The sequence below is a fragment of the Anopheles merus genome, chromosome 3L, assembly GCF_017562075.2.
Source record: "Anopheles merus strain MAF chromosome 3L, AmerM5.1, whole genome shotgun sequence".
In the NCBI taxonomy this organism is placed as follows: Eukaryota; Metazoa; Arthropoda; class Insecta; order Diptera; family Culicidae; genus Anopheles; species Anopheles merus.
Window position 1 is genome coordinate 22,360,974 of NC_054085.1, and position 20,401 is coordinate 22,381,374.

Here is a 20,401-nt window from a genome sequence, read left to right on the forward strand (position 1 = left end):
AATAATTATTTGATTTCAACACCATATTGCATTGAACTAATGTTCAAGGTACTATTAAAGATGACGCAGGCTCAAAGGATTAGTAAAAATCTCTCTCTTTTCATCCATCTTTTACACATGAGAATCTTTAATAGCGATTTGAATCTTCAGTAGCGACAGTTACGATAAAAGGCAATTGGGAATTGACTTGTCTTAAAAAAAACCGTTCTGCCTTTATCCTGAATCTATTCAATATCCCAAAATTATATTGCTTTATCCTGTAACGGGGCCAAATTACCTAGTTGAAATCAAAATCGCGTTCTTTCGATGAAATTAATCTTCGTTAGTACAGTACGTAACCCCTCATTACGAGTACCTCTTCTAATGAATTTTTCGCACAACGAGGAAATCTAAATGCTCTACGAATACCCCTCTTAACGAATATAATCTCTCATAAAGAGCAATTCTATTTATGTTTTCGATAAGAAATCGTAAACATTTCGAGAGTTTTAATACTAACAATCGTTAAATATCTTAAGATATTTGGAAACGTCGGTAGTGTATAAATGTGAAGAAAAAGCGCAAGGGAGATGACATATTTACGCCCACTGCTAGTCCAAAACTCCCGAGGTCATACAGAAATCGAAAAAAGCCGGGTATGGCCGTGGGTGCGTCCACTCCACGTTCAGATAACTCTTTTCAGATCAGATAGCGGAGCTGAGTATTTTTCTGCGCTTAACGATAGGTGGAGTAAGTTAGCTAGTGTCTTCGGTTTATTTGCTCCATTTCCGTCCTTCTTCGGGTCTTGCCAATATTAGAGATTTGCATGCACTCTTGCTCTACTTGCTCATTAAGGCGAGAATTTCGATACTAATAATTGTATGAAAAAGAGCCTCCCGCTTAACGAGTGAGTCATTCGAACGAATTGAACTCGCTATGAGGGGTTCCACTGTAATTTAAAAAATATATTAGTACACTATTAGTTTTACAGTTTTCCACAGTAACACTATATCATGAGATGCCACAGGATAACAGCACTCATAAAACTACCATTGTAATAAAATAAAATAGTTCCGTTTATTTATTATTGACAACATTAAAACATAATTCCCTAAATTGGCGCATAAATTACAATCTCATTTCCAACCGAGTTCTGAAATACCACCCGAGCCTTCCTTGAACGGCCTTGGTGTGAATCGTTCACCTGACCTGTCCTTTACGCCCGCTCGTTGCATTAAAAAAAAAACGATATCGTGTCGTTACAAACACGTTTGGCAGTCTGTGTGTAATTGTGTATGCGAATATTATTTTTTTAAAATCACTTTCCTACAGTGTGTCCACGATGCGCGTGTTACGATGTAATGGCGTGGTTAAATTATATCACAACGTTATTGTAGCCAGCACGTAACAGCACGTTTTCTTTCTTTCTTTCTCTAACTGTTAAAACCATTTAACGTAAAAAAAGGTATTTTAAAATTGGGGGAAAATACAATAGAGAACCGATGGCTTTCCTAGGGTAGGCTTTTTACAACAACACTGTAAATCCGAACTCGGTCTCTCGGAATTCTAAATTGTACAGTAATTTGCACAGAAAGGTTAATAAATTAGCTACCTCCTACGGGGGGATGCGCTCATTCCCGAGCATCGCTTCTACAGCTTGGTTTCGTGACGCACCATACCATTCTTGGTACCGTACATGCGGAAACGCGTCGGTCGTGCACCATTGCCACCAGCTGCACCGCCACCGGGATGGTACGGTGGCAGTGCAGCACCCGCCGCCCCTTCCACACCGCTAATTAGATCGAAGCTATGCACCGCTCCCGGTTTACCGACCATCCCGACTGGGCTACCGTCGCTGCCGGACAGTAGGGCGGGCAGGGCGGGACTGCTACGGTCTCCCGCGCCCGTTAGATTGTACCCGTTCGCTAGCCCGATCGGCGCGTGAGGTAGGGGTGGTTGGTGAAGATTTTGAGGCGTTGCATTAAGCGTTTGCCGGCTAACGTTTCCCGCCGGTATGGCCTGTCCGTTCGTGAGCAGCATCGTGCCGCTGGGCGATCCGCCCGGACCACCGGGACCCGCGTACATCAGGGCCATCGATGCGCTGATCGGTGGCTGTGGCTGTGGCATGCCTTTATTCAAATTGTTTAACCGTTGGCGAGGCAATGGCTGTTGGAGTAGCTGCTGCTGCTGCTGCTGCTGCTGCAACGATGGAACGTGATGGCCATTTGGTTGGAGGTTTGTGCACGGTGTGGCATTTTTCACGCGTCGTTGCGAACTGGAGGAAAGGTTGGAGAGCCGCTCCGACTCGTTGTCATCTCCACTGTCCACATCGCCATCGCTGCTGTTTGTGCTGGCAATGAAATGCTCATTCTTCACCTTGCGGCCTTTGTTTCGGCGGTAGTACTTGAACTCGCGGGGCAGTGTGTAGGAACGGGGTAGTGAGACCTGTAAAAATACAAATATTTGGAGGACATTGGATATGTCGAGTTAGTTTGAAGTTCACACATCTCAATTCTGAGACATACTCTTAGGCTTTTTAAGTTACTAGTCACTGTTTAAAATCGTTATCTCGAGCTTACCCAGGTGCAGATTTTTTGTTTCTGGAATTGATTTTGGATCCATCTTGTCCCAGAAACAGATACCAACCCTTTCCCCAGGCAATATCTGTTTCAAAACCTTTGTTATTTCAGTTGACTTCAACAAATTGAAGTCCTGGAACAGACTATGAACCTAACAAGACCACGACTTCATGCAATCATTTTCCTAGACCTATACTGATCCAGAAACTGATATTGCATCTATTGGTGTGCCGAACTTGTCGTATGTATCAAACTGAACATTTCCTATAGGAAGAACTGACGCAAATCCTATCTTGCTTCAGGAACATATCACATCGCTCATGTAGACATCAAAGCCATACCTATCCAGAGATTGAGAACTAGCTTATTCGCGTCCAGATATTAATCTTGGACACATTCTGATCTAGAAACTGAATCGGAACCTTTGCTTGAGTACAAAAAAGATTTAGAATTTGATGTCTATCTCAAATAGAATTTTAGGTATACCTCAATAGGTTCTGATGTCTATCTCAATAAGAATGTGATGTTTATCACAATCTGTTGTCTCCCAATTTTGAGCTGATCGTTATCAGATTTTAAGTTTAACATGCCAGCTACGCCGTACTTATCTGTTGCTGTACTAATGACGGATTGGGAACTGATCGCAATTTAATTCAAAACCTGAAATTGATCTCAAACGTATCAGATATCTGGAATTTATACAAATCCTTTCCCTAACTGATCCCTCTAAGAACCTAACTGGTCTAGAATCTGAGTAACTGATACTGAACTGTCTTGGATCCCAACTCATTTCCAATCCAAGAATTATTCATAAAACCATAAAATAAGCAATTTTTACCCTAACATACTCCAGAAACGCATCCCGCATCCTATTCCAGTGCCTTAACCCACCGCTAATCAGCAACACCTACCTGACTATCAATATCCGAAGGTATCCGATGATGTCCGTTGTGTCCATCGTCACATCCAGAGTTGTCCAGGTTCTCGTCTCCGCTGCTTTCCATCGGTTGATCACGTTCCGATTCTTGTAATCTACGAGTACGACCACCCAAAAAATATAACATCTCCTCTCACACACTCCACCGTACCACCTACTCACCTAAAGTTGGCCGCCTCCCGTGCCACCCAGTCGAAGTAGATGCGCGAGTTCTCGAGATAGTGCGGGGCGAGCAGAATTTCCGGCGTCTTGGCCCGCTGCATGTTCTGCCGCTTGGTGTTGTTCAGGTTGTTGATCACTCCGGCTCCACCGGATCCACCGGCGGATCCGCCCGCTCCACCGACGCTCGCCACGATCGCCGCCATCGTGGCGGTCGCGGAGGTGCGGCCCGATTTGTTGCTACTGTTGGTGTTGTTCGCACTGCCGCTCGCCGACCCGGACGGGACCGGCGTCGTCGGTGTGCCGCGGCTGTCCAGCTTGCTCCGGGGCGGCGGCACCACATTGTACGGGAAGGGCAGATTTTCGGCGCCCGCATTCTCCGTGCTGCTGTACGTGCCGGACACCTGCCGCGGATGGTTCGCATCGGTGTACAGCCGCCCGTGCGCATCGTACAGGATGGCCCGGTTCGACTGCGCAATCTCCGTCGTCCGCGGGCTGATGGAGGGTGCCCGCACACCGGCCCCACTGCCACTGCCACCACCGCCGGCAGCACCATTGATCAGCCCGGCCGCCGGTGTGCTGGCGGCCGCATCCGCGTACAGATTCACAAAGTTGCCCCGATAGTTCTCGGCGAACGGATTGCGCGGGATGTTGTTCGGCAGTATCTTCGAGCGCGGCAGCACTTGGCGCGTGAGCGAATTGCTTTCGGTGGCCGAGATTTGCGACGATATCGGCGACATGTTACGGTTGCCCGCACCACCTACGCCCGGTCCCACGCCCGGTACTGCCGACGGCGATGCCGACTGCCCGGTGGCATCGACTAGCGCACCCGCCGGACCGTTAGCCCCACCACTCTTCAGATTGACCAGCGCCGATATGTTGATCCCGTTTAGCCCGAAGCTGTTGTAGATCGGATCGTAGTTGCTGTTGAACTTGTTCAAGCTATTCACATCGTCCAGATTGGCCGCGAGCAGCAGGTTCAGGTCGTTGAACGACTTGTTCGCCACGATCTCCGCCATATCCGGGCTGGACGTGCGCCACTCGATCGGATCGAGATCGATGTGCTTCTTGGCGCGCGGGATCGGTTGCCGCGGTAGCGTCGTTTTGCCCGCGTCGTCCCCGGAGCTGAGCGTGCCGGTACCGCCCGGCCCTCCCAGCTTGCCCTGCTTGATCTCCTCCTCGATGATCTTCAGCTCGGCCAGCTGCTTCTGCTTTTTCTCCTGCAGCTTCTGCTGGATGTTTACCCGCGAACCGACGCTGCTGCCTTCGTTCTCGCTCGAGCCGCCGGTGTGCGATCGTGGCAGCGGCCGCCGCCAGAAGGGGATGGCCATCGGGCCCATGTATTGTTGCTGAAGCTCCTGTTGCTGCTGCTGTAGTGTCTGCTGCTGGTGCTGCTGCTGCTGCTGCTGCTGTTGATGTGAGAGCAATGGTTGTTGCTGTAGATACTGCTGCTGGTGCTGCTGATGGTGATGCTGCTGCTGCTGCTGCTGCTGCTGATGTTGCTGCTGATGTGGTGGAAGTTGCAGTTGTTGGTGGGATTGTTGCTGCTGAAGCAGCTGGCTCGTCGCAGCATGGTCGTTCACACCGCCCCCAGTGGTTGCATTCGGCGATGCAATCGCCAAGTTCGGCGGCGGCACAAAGGTGGTCGGTTTCTTCTTTTTCCGCTTCGTGGCCGCATTGACCGGGTTCGAAAAGCGGCAGTTAAACACACCCGGAATCGCGTGTGGATACTTCTGGCAGCCGTTGCCGTTCAGCGCACCACGCCCAACGCCTCCACCGATACCGCCGCCTCCCTTACCTCCGGCGCCTCCACCACCACCGCATCCACCATCTATGCCGTGTTCGTGCCCGGCCAGGCAGCGGCATCCGTCCGGGGCGCAGTGGCCGGCGCACTTCTCCGCCACGCGTCCACCCGCCTCGTACCCGAGCCGGCGCACGTGGAAGTACCGGTAGTACACGACCATAAAGAACAGGCCGGCGGCAAAGCTGCCGAGCACGGACAGCGGTACGAGATACCAACCGTCCGGCCGGTTTGGCCACACGCCGACCATCCACAGGCAGACGAGCAGACAGTTTTCCGCAAACATTACCACGTAGAAGGTGAGCTGAAATGGTTTCAGGGGGGGGGGGGGTTGAATGGAATTAGAGCTGCAAGAAATTGGAAGATTTGCGAGCGACGGGGTTTTCTCTTACCATCTTTTGCCGATGCCTCACTTCCTGCAGATTGATGTACGCAAAGATGTACACGAACGCAATCAAACCGCCGAGCGTCGTCTTCTTAAGCCGCGAAATGCGCTCCCCGTGAAACACGTTCTTGGGCGAAATCAGCCACAGAAACATTGAAAACCAGTGCAGAACTGAAAAAAGGGAAACAACATTTAAATAAATTCCATAAACATCAACATTTGTCCCGCCCGATTCAGTGGATATTCCGATTCCGGCACTAACTATTGAAGACATTCGCTCGCCAGCAGCTGAAGTAAAACCATCCTAAGCTCCTAAGGTCCTAAGGTCCTGATAACATTTCAGAGACAGTAGTTACTTCAATCTGGGTGTCTCCCAGCTCTTTGAAAAAAAAATCCTGGATATTTGCTGTCCATAAAAGAAGAGACAGATCCTCACTTTCTAACTATGGATCTATTTCTATACTCTGTTCAGCCAGCAAATTGTTTGATTTGTTGATTCATAAGCACCTATTGCTAGGGACCTTTCTCCAACACCACTGCAACATAGGTTTGGACAGCAACAAACTTAGTGCAGTTTCTACATTACTGTTTTGAGATGCGAGATAAAAGGGATGCAAGTGGATACAATATATACTCTGCATTAGTGTTGGTTCTGATTAAAATTCATGAATCTGAATGAATCTTTGAAATGATACAAAGATAATAAATCTCGATTTCAAAGATTCGTGAATCTTAAAGAATCATCAAACACAAAGAATCAAGAATCTCTAAAGAATCTCCAAAGATTCTAGGATCACCAAAGATTCATGAATCTCGAAAGATTCACGAATCTCTAGGGATTCATAAATCTCCAAGGATTCACAGAGCTCGAGCTTTTCATTAGTCTGCTTCTTGGAGTAACAACCTACGTGATCATGCCAGCATATACAGGCTTTCGAAACTTCTTGGCAAGTACCACGCAGCCGGATAATTTGTTTTGCTACGGGAAGACGTTCCATGCGAGGCTTGAAGCCCCCACAGGCATGTTGTTAGGCGGGATCGCGCCAATTCAATATGTTGATAGATTCATGAATCCCTGGAGATATATGAATTTTAATGGATTTATGAATCTTATAGATTCATGAATCTTTCGAGAAACACGAATCCTTGGAAATTAATGAATCCTAGGAGAGTCATGAATCTTTGAAGAGTCGATCACTCATCGCTGAAGATTCATATGAATGCATCTATACGAAAGATTCATAAAAACCCAACATTACTCTGCATTCGATTGTGTTAATATTCAAATACTAATCGCTAAACTTTCAAAAGCTTGGTTTCCACTCCGGACTGATTAGGTGGTTTGATTCCTACTTGGTGTGCTGTCCCCTCTGCGAGTTAAAATAGGAGACAGTTTTTTCCGAAGAATTTAGGCGATCCTCAGGCGTCTCTTAGGGCAGTATTTTAGACCCATTATTATTTAATTTATTTTTAACGATGTTGGAAAGGCAATTACTGAATTGTGTCATGTAAAATGTGTGTCCATCAATGGGGCCCTTCACGATTCTAGTCAGCTTTTTTCATCGTCAAAGCTAGAATTAGATTCGAGTACCTGCTCGAAAAATGGCAAAACAATGTCGTGTTTTCATTTATCCCATGGTGTATTAAAGAGAACTTTTTGTCAGCACGGGAGCAAACTTTTGCTCAAATAAGCTTTCTGGAGGCTTGACGAATACACACAACACTCTTAAAATCTTTATTCAGAAGCAGAAGCGAAAAAAAAATCAGCCTTCTGAATACATACACCTTGGGATAAGCCTACCTGGATATTATACCCACGGTGATAGCTGCTCGAAAACTGCTATACAATGCAAACGGCTGACAGGCTCAAATTTCAGCCTATGATCTTAATAAGGAAAGCGGCCCAATGTTGACATATTGACTCGGTACTAACTAAGCCTAACAGGATGCTAGGAAATATTCTAAGGACAAGCAGAATCAGCAGAATTTGTATTATTGTTTTGTACACCCAAAAATTGAGTATGCGTACAGTAGCTTGGTTCCCCTGCACAAGTAATTAGAGTTGACAGGTTGGAAAAGGTTCACACGTATTTCAATAAAATGGCTTCCGTGGAGAAACACTAATAGCATTTCACCGTATAAAACTAGTTGCTCAGTGCGTATGTTTGTTTTTAAACTATTGACTGCTGACATAAATGCACCTCAATTGGTTGGCTCTTGTCAATATGTACGTCCCAAGTAGAAATTTATGAAAGAGACAATTTCTATACATTGACCATTGTTTGCGCTTGTATTGTGCTAAAGATCCTTTACTTTTGATGTCCAAAACTTTTGATGACTGCACGACTACTACTCCTTTGATGTTACCAAATGTTTGCGACGCTTAAAATAACATATAGCACAAGGTCATACTAGCCGGACCCGTGATACAATCGTCAAGTCGAACGACTCAATAACATGCCCATCATGGGTTCAAACCTGCAATGGACCATCCAACCCGTAGCCCTCCCGTAGCCTTTTCCCTCCCTCCCCGAATTACTCACTTATCACCAGAAACACCCAGTGGCTGTACACGGACGCGTACACCGTCAGCGAGATGACGCGCGAAATGACCGTCCCGAGGCGCCACAGAAACTGAAAGATCACCCCGAGCCAGGTCAGCACCAGCCGGTGGACGTTCTGCAGCCGCACGTTCTTGCTAAAGCTGGCCAGCGCCCAGCACACGCTAAACAGCGACAGCGTGGCCGACACCATGTTCAGATCGCGGAACGTTTTCTGCTGCTGCTCGGCCAGATTCGTCTGCTGCACCAGCGCCGTACTCGGCGGCAGGTGATGGTGGTGATGGCCCAGCGTTTTCAGCCTCAGTGCCGCGGCCAGCTGCGCCTCGCTCTGCAGCGTCACGAGCACGTACAGCTGGAGCAGCAGCATCGGGGCGGCCTCGCAAAACGCGTGCACCAGCCGCAGCATGCAGAGGTCGCGCACCTCGTGCTTCACGTGCCGCAGGTCGACCGGCACGAACAGCTTCGCGTACCGCCACAGCACACCGAGCTGGGTGACGTGCAGCGCGAGCACTATGTACCGGCTGTACTCGGTGGTACGGGAGGCACCACCACCACCGCCGGGGGCCATTCTGCCTTCGGCCTCTTCGCCCCTTCCGGCCACGCTCTGGCCGTTGGCCGCGTTCAGGCTGTTTGGTTTCTTTTTCTTCTTCTCCAGACTGCTGCCACTGCCGGGCGCGTTTGCCTCCGCGTCCGGTGGCCCGGTGCTCGAGGCGCTGGCATTGCGAATTTTACGCTTATTCAAGTACCACCGGATGGACACAATCTGTAGGTGTAAAAGAGAGGGATTAATGATTTTTTAAACCAAATTTATTTAAAAAATTGCCTTTTCACTGCCAACTTACCTGTGAGATTACTAGCGAGAACGACACGATCACGATGACCGCGGCGAAGTAGGCGAACTTTTGCCGCTCGTACAGCGCGTACCCCAGCACCACATCGAACACGACGTCACAGAAGTAGCCGGCCAGTGAGATCACATTGAACAGCACGTCGCAGAGGGGCAGAAATTCCGTCATGGCTTTACTGTTTGCTCTCACCCTCCTATCCCCTCGTGTGCCTTTGTAAATTACGAAATGTACCGATTTGCAGCGGGGCTGTAAAACTTGTTCTCTTCGCCGATCGATTGCCGGACCGGGAATCGATTCATCGAACGTTGTGGTTTGTTTCTGCAAAAGAAAAGAAAAAAACGATTTAATTTACATTCCCTTCTCGTGTTGCTCGTTGGGTTCGGTTTAAAAACTAGCAACCATAAAATGCGCATAATAATAATGCAACAAACATATCTGCTTCGCACATTTGTGCTCGCTTTCTCACACTCGCTGTGGGGAAGGGGGCTCTAGAACAATTTCCTTTTTCTCTTGAGCTGAGTGATTGCTCTGCATTTCAATCAATGGCCGTTGTGGCGTTTCTAATTCTGCATGCAAGTCATGCGGAATTGCATGACTGCCTAGGAGGGGTTGTTGTTTTTTTTATTATGCATACAGAGAAGAAGCTTTGGAATGCTTTCGCCCCTTTACAGATGGTTTTTCTTGTAATTCACACATTCTAAACAGATTCTAATGAGTGTTTTACATGTAAAGAGTGTTACCAAAGAAGATACAATACCAGTTATTGATACGTAGTCTCGATTTGATCAAATAACAGACAGAATAACTTGTACAAGAGTAAATTCATTGAATCAGGAAAGAAAAATCATAAAAAAACTAATTGGATCCTTCTCACTGTTGTTTACACTTATGCAATTGAATAACAAATAATATAAGATAAAACAATAGTTATCGTCTTTATTCCATATTAAGTAAATTATGTCAATATTCAGTTAAACAATACGAAATTTTTAGAATTAAAAAAAAATAGTTATTTTTTTTATATCCTACTTTTGACAGCGTGTACGTACTAAAAAGCGCACTGATGAACGAAATATATAGAATGTTATTTTTGACATTTTTATTTTGTTTTTGGTGAGCTTTAAATTGAGCTGTTTTTCAGTAAAGATGAATCCCAAAAAGAAAGAACTCAAACAAAGAAGTTTTAAAAAGGTATTCATTATCCACTTCAAACCATTTCAATTATTTATTTACTTCATTTAACATTATTCCAGCAATATTACGTCTGTTTTCTCATGTCTTTTCAATTCATCCAAAATAAAAAAAATAAATAAAATTAAAAAAAAATCAATACGTTTGACGGGAAAAAAAATCCTGATTGATTAGATATAGAAACAAGCGACAAAAGAGACTTTGTACACATTCTACGTTATCGAGTTTTCACGCTTAAGCAAGTTCAAATCTGTACCTGCTTAGCTTCATTGACACTAAAATATTATTTGTACAAAAATACTGCTTTGAAAGGTTTCATGCCACCGATTGCATTCAAAAGACTTCAACGGGATTGCAAGCGACGAACCCGACGGTTGTTACACATTATAAAACGATGTTCATTGCGCTTGTACGTGTAATCTAAAAAAATACACCAGCACATTGTAATATTTCATTGATACCGATCACGCACGACCAGATGAGCGTTAAAAAGCGTGTGCGCTTTCAGCTCAGCAAGCGAATAAAAATCTGTAAAATCAGAGTGTGAAGAAAGAAAGTTCGCTCCAAACGGTTCCCTCCCCCCCTTTAGCGGCACATTACTACCCGTCGTCGACATATGGGTGCGCGAGCGCGCGCGCAACATGGGAAAAGAGATATCAAACGGAAACATAAAACTCGCACACCGGCGCACCGACACGCCGGAGATCGCACACATCATTTACATTTCATTGAATGCAAATTAAATGATACACCGTGGTGGTGGTGGAGCGTATAAAAAAAACAAGAGAAAAAAGGAAGCCAGGCAAGGGAAAGAAGAAGAAAGGAAGCAGTGAAACTAATCGAGCAGATCAACAGTTTTATTTGAATACGGCATGATGGTACAAGTGATAGCACCGGAAAACACTTTGTTTCCCCCCGTGCTCCGAAAACGAACGGATCGTTGGGGCAGGAATTTGTTTTTGCATAAAAAACACGTACCTTTAATTTTTATGCCTGCCGCAGCTGCTGCAGCTGTTGTTTTCTATCTGACTGATTATTCACCTTATCTGGAGGATTCGTTTCAAACAGCTGCTTTATGGGTTGTCACACAAATAAATATCCATTCTTCACTTTCTTACTAACTTGGTTTACTTGTATAAATGCACAGTTTTGTTCACTGGTCACACCAACTCATTTCCCAGCTTAATCCGGCTGGCGTAATGGCACAACTGCACCGCAAAAGATCATTTACCACTGCCCTCCGCGCGATGCAGCATGATCGATGATCGGATATGATCGGCGCTACCATCGACCTTTCGTTACCAGGACAGGGCAACGCGTACCATCATTAGCCCCTTTCTACGAATTGCGCTCGAATTTGCGCACTTTAATTCGTTTCCCGATAAGCAATTAGCTCAACGATTGACGTGCACGCCGGACGGACAAAAATCGATGCGGATTCGACACTGGTCGCCATTGGGGGCTTCTCGGTTTCTGCTAGCATCGAAGCAAGCGTGCGCCCAATCAGAGCATAACAACACCAGAGTAGCCAATGTTGCAAATAAAAAAAACCGCACCGAAATTCACGCACCACTCGTCGTACGGTGGGATTTTTGAATCATTTTTTTTTTTTTGGTTTTACCCGGTCTTCCGGTCGTTTCGTTTCGTCGCCTGCTCACACACTTTGTCACACAAACACGCAACGACGTTGACCCGACCCACCCCCTTTTCCGCTCGCTGGCAGGGCGACGGGCGCTTCAGGAATTCCAACAATTTCACATAAACAAACGGTTTTTTCTTCCACCAATACCATCACACACGTCGCAGCACGTCGAAAGCATTTCTTCAGCTTCACCACTTACACACACACACACACACACACTAGCGGGCGTTATGCTAGCAGCGATTTTTAGCCCTCCAACACACAAACACATACAAAAGAGATGTTGAAGTCGAGGCACGATCTATGCAGGGGCTGCTTTTGACACACGGGAAGAGGGAAAGTCCTCCAGCCGCTCCGGATCTTTTTTTGGAACTTTTCTTATTATTTGGAAATATTGCCTTACGATTCCTCTGCGCCGTAATAGAAGCTTCTCAACTGCGGCAAGCAGGCAAGAGGTGGGCACAGTTGACGTGTTTCGATGGCTACTGCGCTCACTGCCCACGACATCCAACATCGAACCACCCCGAAAGCGGAATGAAGTAACGAGAGTAGCAGAGCTCGCCCCCTTCCCCTCCCCGATGGCACCACTGCTGGAATGTGGCGCAGACTTGTACGCCTTTCCGGAAGGTTGTTTAAGACAATTTTGCACACAAACTGATTTTCACCACAATATACTTTTTCTTTCCCTAGTTAGCAGCAGCAGCAGCACAACATTTTTCCTTTCTTCTTGTACTTTACCACATACCACCAGCTCATGCATACACACACACATACACACCCTGGTAGCGCAATCCCCTTCTCCACCAGCTACCAGCAAGCGAAGGCACCTTTTTATGCTGCTTGCATCACTATACCTTTGGGTAAACTTTGCTTCCTTTCGGATTAGCACGCGATCACACCACGGAGTCCGGTTAAGTGTTGTTATTTTGCGCTGGTATGCGCACTGGAAAATCTGCACCCGAGAGAGCTGTCCGTACCAGGACTCGATCGCGCGACTCAACAACCCTTCTCAGCAGTTGGACCGATCTTCTGGTACCAATGGGAAGGGCGAGGAGAACAGTGCGCTGTTCGCTTCGGACGTTTGGATGTTCGAAAAATTCGGTATGAAATATTTCACACCACGTTCGGTGGTCGGTTTTTTTATTGTTATATTTAAAACATGCATGTTATTTAAGTGTAAAAGTGACCAATTTTTACATTAACTTTATCACACTTTGTTAATATTTTCTAATTTCACTCACCTGCTTTGGATTTTCAAAACGTTCAGGTTAGAATTTGATTTGACAGTCAGTGTGGCCAGATTTTATTGGTGGATTTCGGTAGGAGTATCAAAATTGTATCGGTAGTTTTTGGTATGTTTTGAGTAAATCAATACGAGCAAATACAGTGAAATCTGTTTTAGGTGAATCTTCAAGGGATCATGAGTTTAGAGAGTCATTTATTTACGGAATATGGCAAGACTTTGTTTAGCAGACGGCAAACGACTTATGCATTCTAAAAATAGCAAAAATCTGTTGGTGAGATACCCAACCAGTGGAGCTTCCTCGCTTGGAGAGCTTTCTCATTCCCTCTATACTGTTGTAGGGTTTGGCATTGAAGTTATGCATTGCTAGAACTACGGCGATACGATTGTTTAAATACTAAACTCTTGCAAAAAAACATGTTCTCGCAAAATGAGTTTGACAGTTTGTCCATAAAATTTGGCAACAAATGTTCCCGCAACATTTTCATAGACCCGGGCCGTAACGATTACCGCTACCTAACGCATGCGTCTGTCAGGAAGCGGTACCAGTAATCGCTACTGTGGGCGTGCGGGCGTGCGTGCAGAAAAATCAAAATTGTTTGATTCTGACGCATGTGGTTTCAATCTTTCACCCGCTGTGGGTGTCTAATTCCATACATTTTCAGAAAACACATGCACGCCCGCATCAGCGATTACCGCTGCCTAATCGTCGGAATTAGTTATGAGTAAGATTGGCAAAAATCCGGAGTAGACTCAGATCCGACTCCGATAAATTCAGAATCGACTCTGGAAGGTGTGCCACCCTGCATTATCCGGAGTCGTTGGGAATCGCCCAGAATTGCCCGGAGTCGTCCGGAGTCGTTCGAAGTCGGAGCCGTTCGGTGTCGGAGTTAATCGGAGTCGTTAGGAGTCAGTCTTCGAAACAAAGGCCTGTTTACGAACTGCACGCGCAAAATGAAACAAAAAACCACAACGAAACGAAATGCCTGATCACAAGCACATTAAACCAAGCCTCCTGTTGATTCCGACCGATTCCGATTCCGATCGACTCCGATCGACTATACACGACTCCGACTCCGATCGACTCCGAATGACTCCGAACAACTCTGATTCTGAACAACTCCAACTCCGAGTGAATCTAGTGGTTCCATTTTGTCGGAGTCGGATCGGAGTCGTGGGTGCGCACCAGAGAGCACATCACAGTTCGGAACAAGTACCGCTCTCTAAATCGGTATTTCTGGTCACTCTGACTGACAGCTCCCGGTTGTGTCCGGTTTGACGTTTGCTACAGTTGTTTACAAATATTGCCAAAAGAACGAAAATATCTTTTATTCGCGTCCCGTTTGCTTACGCGTCGAGTGATAACAATTTAACCAATTTGCTAACACCATCGGTATGCGTTTTGGCCTTTGATAAAACACGCAACAACCAATCCCTTGGCTTATGTAAAGCTTGCAAACGATAAACGTTCCGCTCATCCGCTTTTCCCTTTGTTTGCAGCTCTACCTTGTTCGCGTGTGTGCTCCGTGTTGAGTAATCTATCCTCTCCATCCAATCTCGCACACCTGCCAATTTCTGGCTTGCTTGCCAATCAACACCACAGCGACTAGGGAAAGTTTCGAGCGTTTCCACGCGTGAATGAAACGGCTGCTAGCGGTGCTTATCGATCATCGACTGTTGAAAAACTTTAGCCGTTGCTTCTACCGGGGCCTGCCGCAGAGCAAACATGTCCCGGCGGGCCACTGGCCGATAGCGAACAGTATGGACGGCAGCACTAATGGCAGTTCGGCAACGCCAACACGCAACAAGCAGCGGACGATGCGCAACCTGCACCAAAATGGCCAGTACAGCGCGCATCGACGGTGGGAAACGGTTGCCAGTGGTGGGGGTGGTAACAGCCGAAACGGCTCCTCTTCCACTTCCGGTCCCCGGGATCGGTTCGAGTTTACGCTCATGAACTACAACATACTGGCGCAGGACCTGCTCGACTCGCACGCCGCCCTGTACGGGGAGCACGATCCGGAAGGGCTTCCGTGGGAGCTGCGCTGCAAGCGGCTGCTGGCCGAGATCAACACAATCAACCCGGACATCCTGTGCCTGCAGGAGCTGCAGGAAACGCACGCGGAATCGTTTTGCAGCGGGCTGCCACAACACTACGCGATGCTGTACAAAAAACGCACGGGAAATGACAAAACCGACGGCTGTGCGCTGTTCTATCGGCGCGATCTGTTCGAGCTGGTGACGCACCACAAGGTGGAGTTTTACCAGCCGAAAGTGAATGTAAGAGAGTGTGTGGTAGGATGTGTTTTGCTTTGTTTTATTGTGGTTTTTTCTTTGCTTTCTTTTTGTTGTTGCAGAAACTGAACAGGGAAAATGTAGCGATTATAGCAAAGCTAGCGCTGAAAGCGAACCCACGAGCGAAGCTCGTCATCTCAACGACGCACCTGCTGTACAACCCGCGTCGGCAGGACGTCCGGCTGGCGCAGGTGCAGGTGCTGCTGGCCGAGCTGGACCGGCTGGCGTTCAGTGGCACGATGCCGAACGGTATACCCCGGTACGAGCCGGTCATACTCTGTGGCGACTTCAATCTGCAACCCTTCACTGCACCGTACGAGCTGCTAACGAAAGGGTTCCTGCGGTACGATCGGCTCGATTCGCGGTCGCTCCAGCCGGCCAACTCCTGGCACGGACATGTCGAGCAGGTGGGCAAGTATTTCCTACCGCCCGCGCTCGGCATTACCGACAAATGTCAGCACACGACACTGCGCGACCGGGAAAAGGAGCACCGGGACGAGGTGCCACCTTCCCACCTGACAAAGGTATCGGTCGTCGCCTTTGCTGTATAACGAATGAAAATGATTTTAATGTTTTGTTTCGCTTTTTTTTTTGCTCAGCTCTATCACTCAAACCATGAAAAGGAGGACGGTGAGCCGAGCGGGAACGGCTCACCCTCCAAGGAGCGGTCCTCCTCGCGCAGTGAATTCTCCTCCGGTGCACTCACCCATCAGTTCGTGTTTAGCTCCGCTTACCGCCATTACGGGCCGGATTGTGCGCAGGACCGGCGGCAGGCGACCACCTTTCAGGACGAATGGATCACGGTCGACTATCTGTTCTACACGCCGTACCGTTCGGTGGCCGAGTGTACCCGCCAGCTGCCGAACTGGAACCTGGAGCTGCTGCAAACGTACTCGCTGCCGACGGTGCAGCAGTGCGGCCGGGAGATCGGGTACATACCGAACAGGCAGTACGGGTCCGATCACTTTTCGCTCGCCGGTCGCTTTCTGCTGACCGTGCCGCGGGAAGACCAGTGAGCGGCGTCACACGCGTGTAGGTTTTGTTTGAATGTTTGTGCCGGGTGTGCGTGAAATAGAACTTGTCTGATTTAGCCGACACGTGAATATGACGCTGACGGGAGTTGAGAATTAATTTGGTTTGCTTTAAAGAATTAACCGTTTTTTTCTATACTTGGAGGCTTTTTCACAAAACCTTTGACAACGCAGACTTGAATTCGGGAGCGATTTTCTACCTCTCACTAGCCTTACGTTACTGGTTGAGAACCATAGAATAAAATTAGGATCAGTTTTGAGACATCAAAAACACACGACGGCGCACTTAAAACGGTTGATGAAACAGATTTTAAAATCAAACTCGCCTTTGTTGAATAAAATCCTTTCTGCTATTAGCAGAACCGAACAGAAAGAGCAGAGCAGAGCCTGATTGAGGAGCTTCAACGGTACACACTGTCTGTGAAGATATAAAATTAGGCGAAGTGCTAGAATGCATATCAATCGTAATTCTGTTCCAGCTCTCCGGAATGGGTTCAGTGTTACAGGGTTTTCCGAGTCAATATCCAATGTCAACAAAAAATTTTATTGCCAACGGCATGTTGTATTGGCATCACCATATTGTTTCAGTTCTTCCACATGATTTTCAACCCATCTCAAGCTGAATTAAGTTTGACTGTTCTTTTGTGATATGTTGAAACTCATGCGTAAGAACTTAAAAATTATTGCTATGCAAATTCAACATTTGACTGCTGTTGAAAAACATGCTGAAGGCGATGAATAATGATGTGCACAATCAAACGTGACGTGGAAACCCTGTATTATCCTAGTGTGTTTGTTTAATTTAATTTCGAACTTCTGAGCTCTATGCTCGAGATGATTTCTTGACCTTGGACCTATATTTAGCGCCCGGACAGAGGCAAGATCGTAGCTTCACAGCCAAAACAGATCGTACAGATCTGCGATCAGTAACTGGAATTGGGACAGATCCTACGATAATTCTTGATCCGAGGAAAGATTCTGTTTCACTTTCAGATAAGATGTGCAAACCACTAAGATACGGTTGACATACGCTATAGGACCTATAGCTGTTGGGTTTCATGAATCTTTCGTTGATATTCATTCATATGAATCCTCAGTCTCTAAAGATTCACGAATCTTCAATGATAAATGAATCTTCAAAGATTCATAAATCTCTAATTATAATTGAATCTCCAAGCATTAACGAATTTCTAAAGATTCATGAATCTCCAAGGATTTACGTATCTCTAAAGGTTCATGAATCTCCAAGGATTCACGAATCTATAAAGATTTTCTCAAGTCTTTAGACTTGTATGATTTTCAAAATATTCAATTTGCCCAATCCCACCTAAACATGTTCGTCGTGGATTCCAATCTAGCATGGACTGTCTCCCCGTAGCAAAACAAACTATCCGGCTGCGTGGTAGTTGCCAAGAAAGTTTCGAAAGCCTCTATGGGCTGGCATGATCTCGTAGGTCGTTACTCCAAGAAGAAGAATAATGAAAAGCTCATGCTCTATGAATCCATGGAGGTGTATGAATTCCTTGAGATTCATGAATCTTTTGAGATTCGTCAATCTTTGAAGATTCATGTATTATTGAGTTTCATCAATCTTTGTGATTAATTAATCTTAGATATTCATGTATCTTTACAACCGACAACCAGATTCATTGAATCATTCCAACGATTCCCAGATTTATCCAACACTATCAGGAACTAGTTTCCGATATTGATCAAATTCACGAGCCAGTTCAAAATAATTTAAAAATTCCAAAATTAAAACAAACATTATTTAAAAAAAGAGCTGCATTTAAGGCATCGTTTATTATCAGTCATGGTTCATTTTGTGTGTAAGATAATGCACTTTTTTTCTGTTTAGTCTGTAGAAGAATACTATGCCGGCAAAAAGACGCCGCCCGCGTTGTTTAAAAAATACTGACACGAACACGATTGTAGATCGCTCTGATTTGTGTAATAAGGAATGTTTCGATCCGCGCTGTATATGGCTTTCCATCTCATACTAAAACGCCGTCCGGCACTCATCTTCCTCCTCCTCCTTCCCCTCCCCATCAACGTTTGCGCTGCATCATAAATTGTGCGTATCGTCACCGGCCGTCGACGTGACCATGACCTCCCGATTTTCGTACGCCCAGAACTTGTGGAACTCGATCAGTATCGAGACGACCGTTTCGCCGTGCCCGCACCGGATCAGATCCTTCAGCGTGATGCGGGTCGGATCCTCCGGCTTGACCATGTCGAAGATTTCGTCCTTCACGTCGTCAAAGTTGATCGGTTCGGCCCGGTGCGCCGACAGCTCCTCCTGTATGCCCTTGAAGAAGTAGTTGAGCGTGAACGCGGTCAGGTAGCCCTTGTGCTCCACGTCCAGGATGCGGAACAGGTAGTGCAGGCTCTGCGGCTCGCCCCGATTCTCCAGCGCCAGCACAAAGTCCAGGTACGTTTTGTAGTCCATCTCGCCGTCGTACGTCAGACACTCGGCAAACACGCGCTCGAGAAAGATGGGCGTCAGCGTGCCCGTCCCGTACCCGATCAGCTCCTTCTTGCTCAGCATGCCGTTGTGGTCCTTGTCCAGGTTGAGGTAGTGCCCGTACACGGACAGTGCCGACGGTGCGGAGAACCAGTTCAGCTCCTGCGCATCCTTCGGTATTTCCTCGTCGCGCAACTCGAGCAGATCGTCCAGAAAGCTGCACGTCAGCACGTCCCGTATGCGGATGCGGCCCGTGCGCAGCGGGTCGAGAAAGAAGAAAAACTTGCGCACCGTCGTGCAGACGTAGAAGCTGTGGAACGATTTCTCCAACCCCTCCAGCTGCGGAAAGGTCGGTATCAGCTCGAGGATGTACGACTCCATGTCCGACTCGCTCAGAAAGCCCTGCCCGGTGTAGTCGTAGAGCGAGAGGCCGATGCGGGTCTGCTGCAGCCACACCTTGCGCATCGTGTAGTTGAACAGCGAGATCACGCTGATCTTGCCCGGGTTGCCGCTGGATGCGAGTAGCCGCGCGAACGTCGTCGCGGTAAGGTAGCGCCGAAACTTTTCGCCCGCGATCGTGCCCACCTTGCAGTAGTTCTCGTAGTTGATGTACTGCTCCTCGCCGATCGGTGGCGGGCTGTGGTGCTTCTCCAGCAGGCTCCACAGCAGCTTGAACTCCGCATTGTCCAGCAGCTCCTTGCTGCGCTTCTGCAGAAACAGTGTGCGCGCCTCTTCGCGCAACTTTTGCGCCAGCGAGTCGGCGCTCTTCGGCAGCTCGAAGTGGAACCGCGGAATGTAGCGATACGTGTCGACCGTTTGCGTATCCGGCAGCGTCTGGTCCGGTGCCGCGGTGGGTGGCTTTTTCTTTGCTAGCTCGGCACGATACTTCTGGAACAGTATGTCCTCGATCTCATCGTTCGTCTTCGAAGGGTATTGGCTTTGAAGAGCTGTTGTGCACAAAGAAAGACATTGAAAGGTCACTTTTTCAGCAATGCACATAGAAAAAAACCTTACACTTCTCTTACGAAACGTACCACTTGGCTTGATTTTATCGAGATTCGACAGCAATTTTTCACGGAAATCGCTCATTTTGTACGAAAATTAAGCGATGGAATGTTGGTGGTGTACTTGCTGCATCTCGTATTGTTTGCAAACAAAAATCGCATAGCAACGCGGCCCAAGTAGCAGAAACGCTTTTCATTCGTTGCGCTTCGCTTCAGCACAACCGCGGGGACATGGGTGATTTTAAAATGGCGGTTGGTGTAACGGCTTCTTGCATGAATTTG

The 20,401-nt window shown here is 47.2% G+C and overlaps 3 protein-coding genes across 3 annotated transcripts; 1 reads left to right on the plus strand and 2 right to left on the minus strand.

Annotated features, from left to right (window-relative positions):
* Window positions 1-1,028: 1,028 nt before the first annotated feature.
* LOC121599615 (AF4/FMR2 family member lilli-like) lies at window positions 1,029-13,129 on the minus strand. Its single transcript, XM_041927547.1, has 7 exons — window positions 11,419-13,129; window positions 9,244-9,567; window positions 8,384-9,164; window positions 5,848-6,011; window positions 3,658-5,759; window positions 3,470-3,590; window positions 1,029-2,424 (listed from the first exon to the last, which is right to left on the minus strand). The coding sequence occupies exons 2-7, from the start codon at window positions 9,415-9,417 to the stop codon at window positions 1,630-1,632; spliced, it is 4,137 nt and encodes a 1,378-aa protein (XP_041783481.1). The 5' UTR covers window positions 9,418-9,567; window positions 11,419-13,129; the 3' UTR covers window positions 1,029-1,629.
* Window positions 13,130-14,608: 1,479 nt separating this feature from the next.
* On the plus strand, window positions 14,609-16,710 carry LOC121599841 (protein angel). The gene is made up of 4 exons (XM_041927930.1): window positions 14,609-14,718; window positions 14,826-15,605; window positions 15,683-16,144; window positions 16,220-16,710. Exons 2-4 carry the CDS (start codon window positions 14,964-14,966, stop codon window positions 16,634-16,636), a joined length of 1,521 nt encoding a protein of 506 aa, XP_041783864.1. The 5' UTR covers window positions 14,609-14,718; window positions 14,826-14,963; the 3' UTR covers window positions 16,637-16,710.
* A 1,703-nt stretch (window positions 16,711-18,413) lies between these two features.
* LOC121599842 (serine/threonine-protein phosphatase 2A regulatory subunit B'' subunit gamma-like) lies at window positions 18,414-20,281 on the minus strand. The gene is made up of 2 exons (XM_041927931.1): window positions 20,150-20,281; window positions 18,414-20,062 (listed from the first exon to the last, which is right to left on the minus strand). Exons 1-2 carry the CDS (start codon window positions 20,202-20,204, stop codon window positions 18,717-18,719), a joined length of 1,401 nt encoding a protein of 466 aa, XP_041783865.1. The 5' UTR covers window positions 20,205-20,281; the 3' UTR covers window positions 18,414-18,716.
* Window positions 20,282-20,401: the final 120 nt, after the last annotated feature.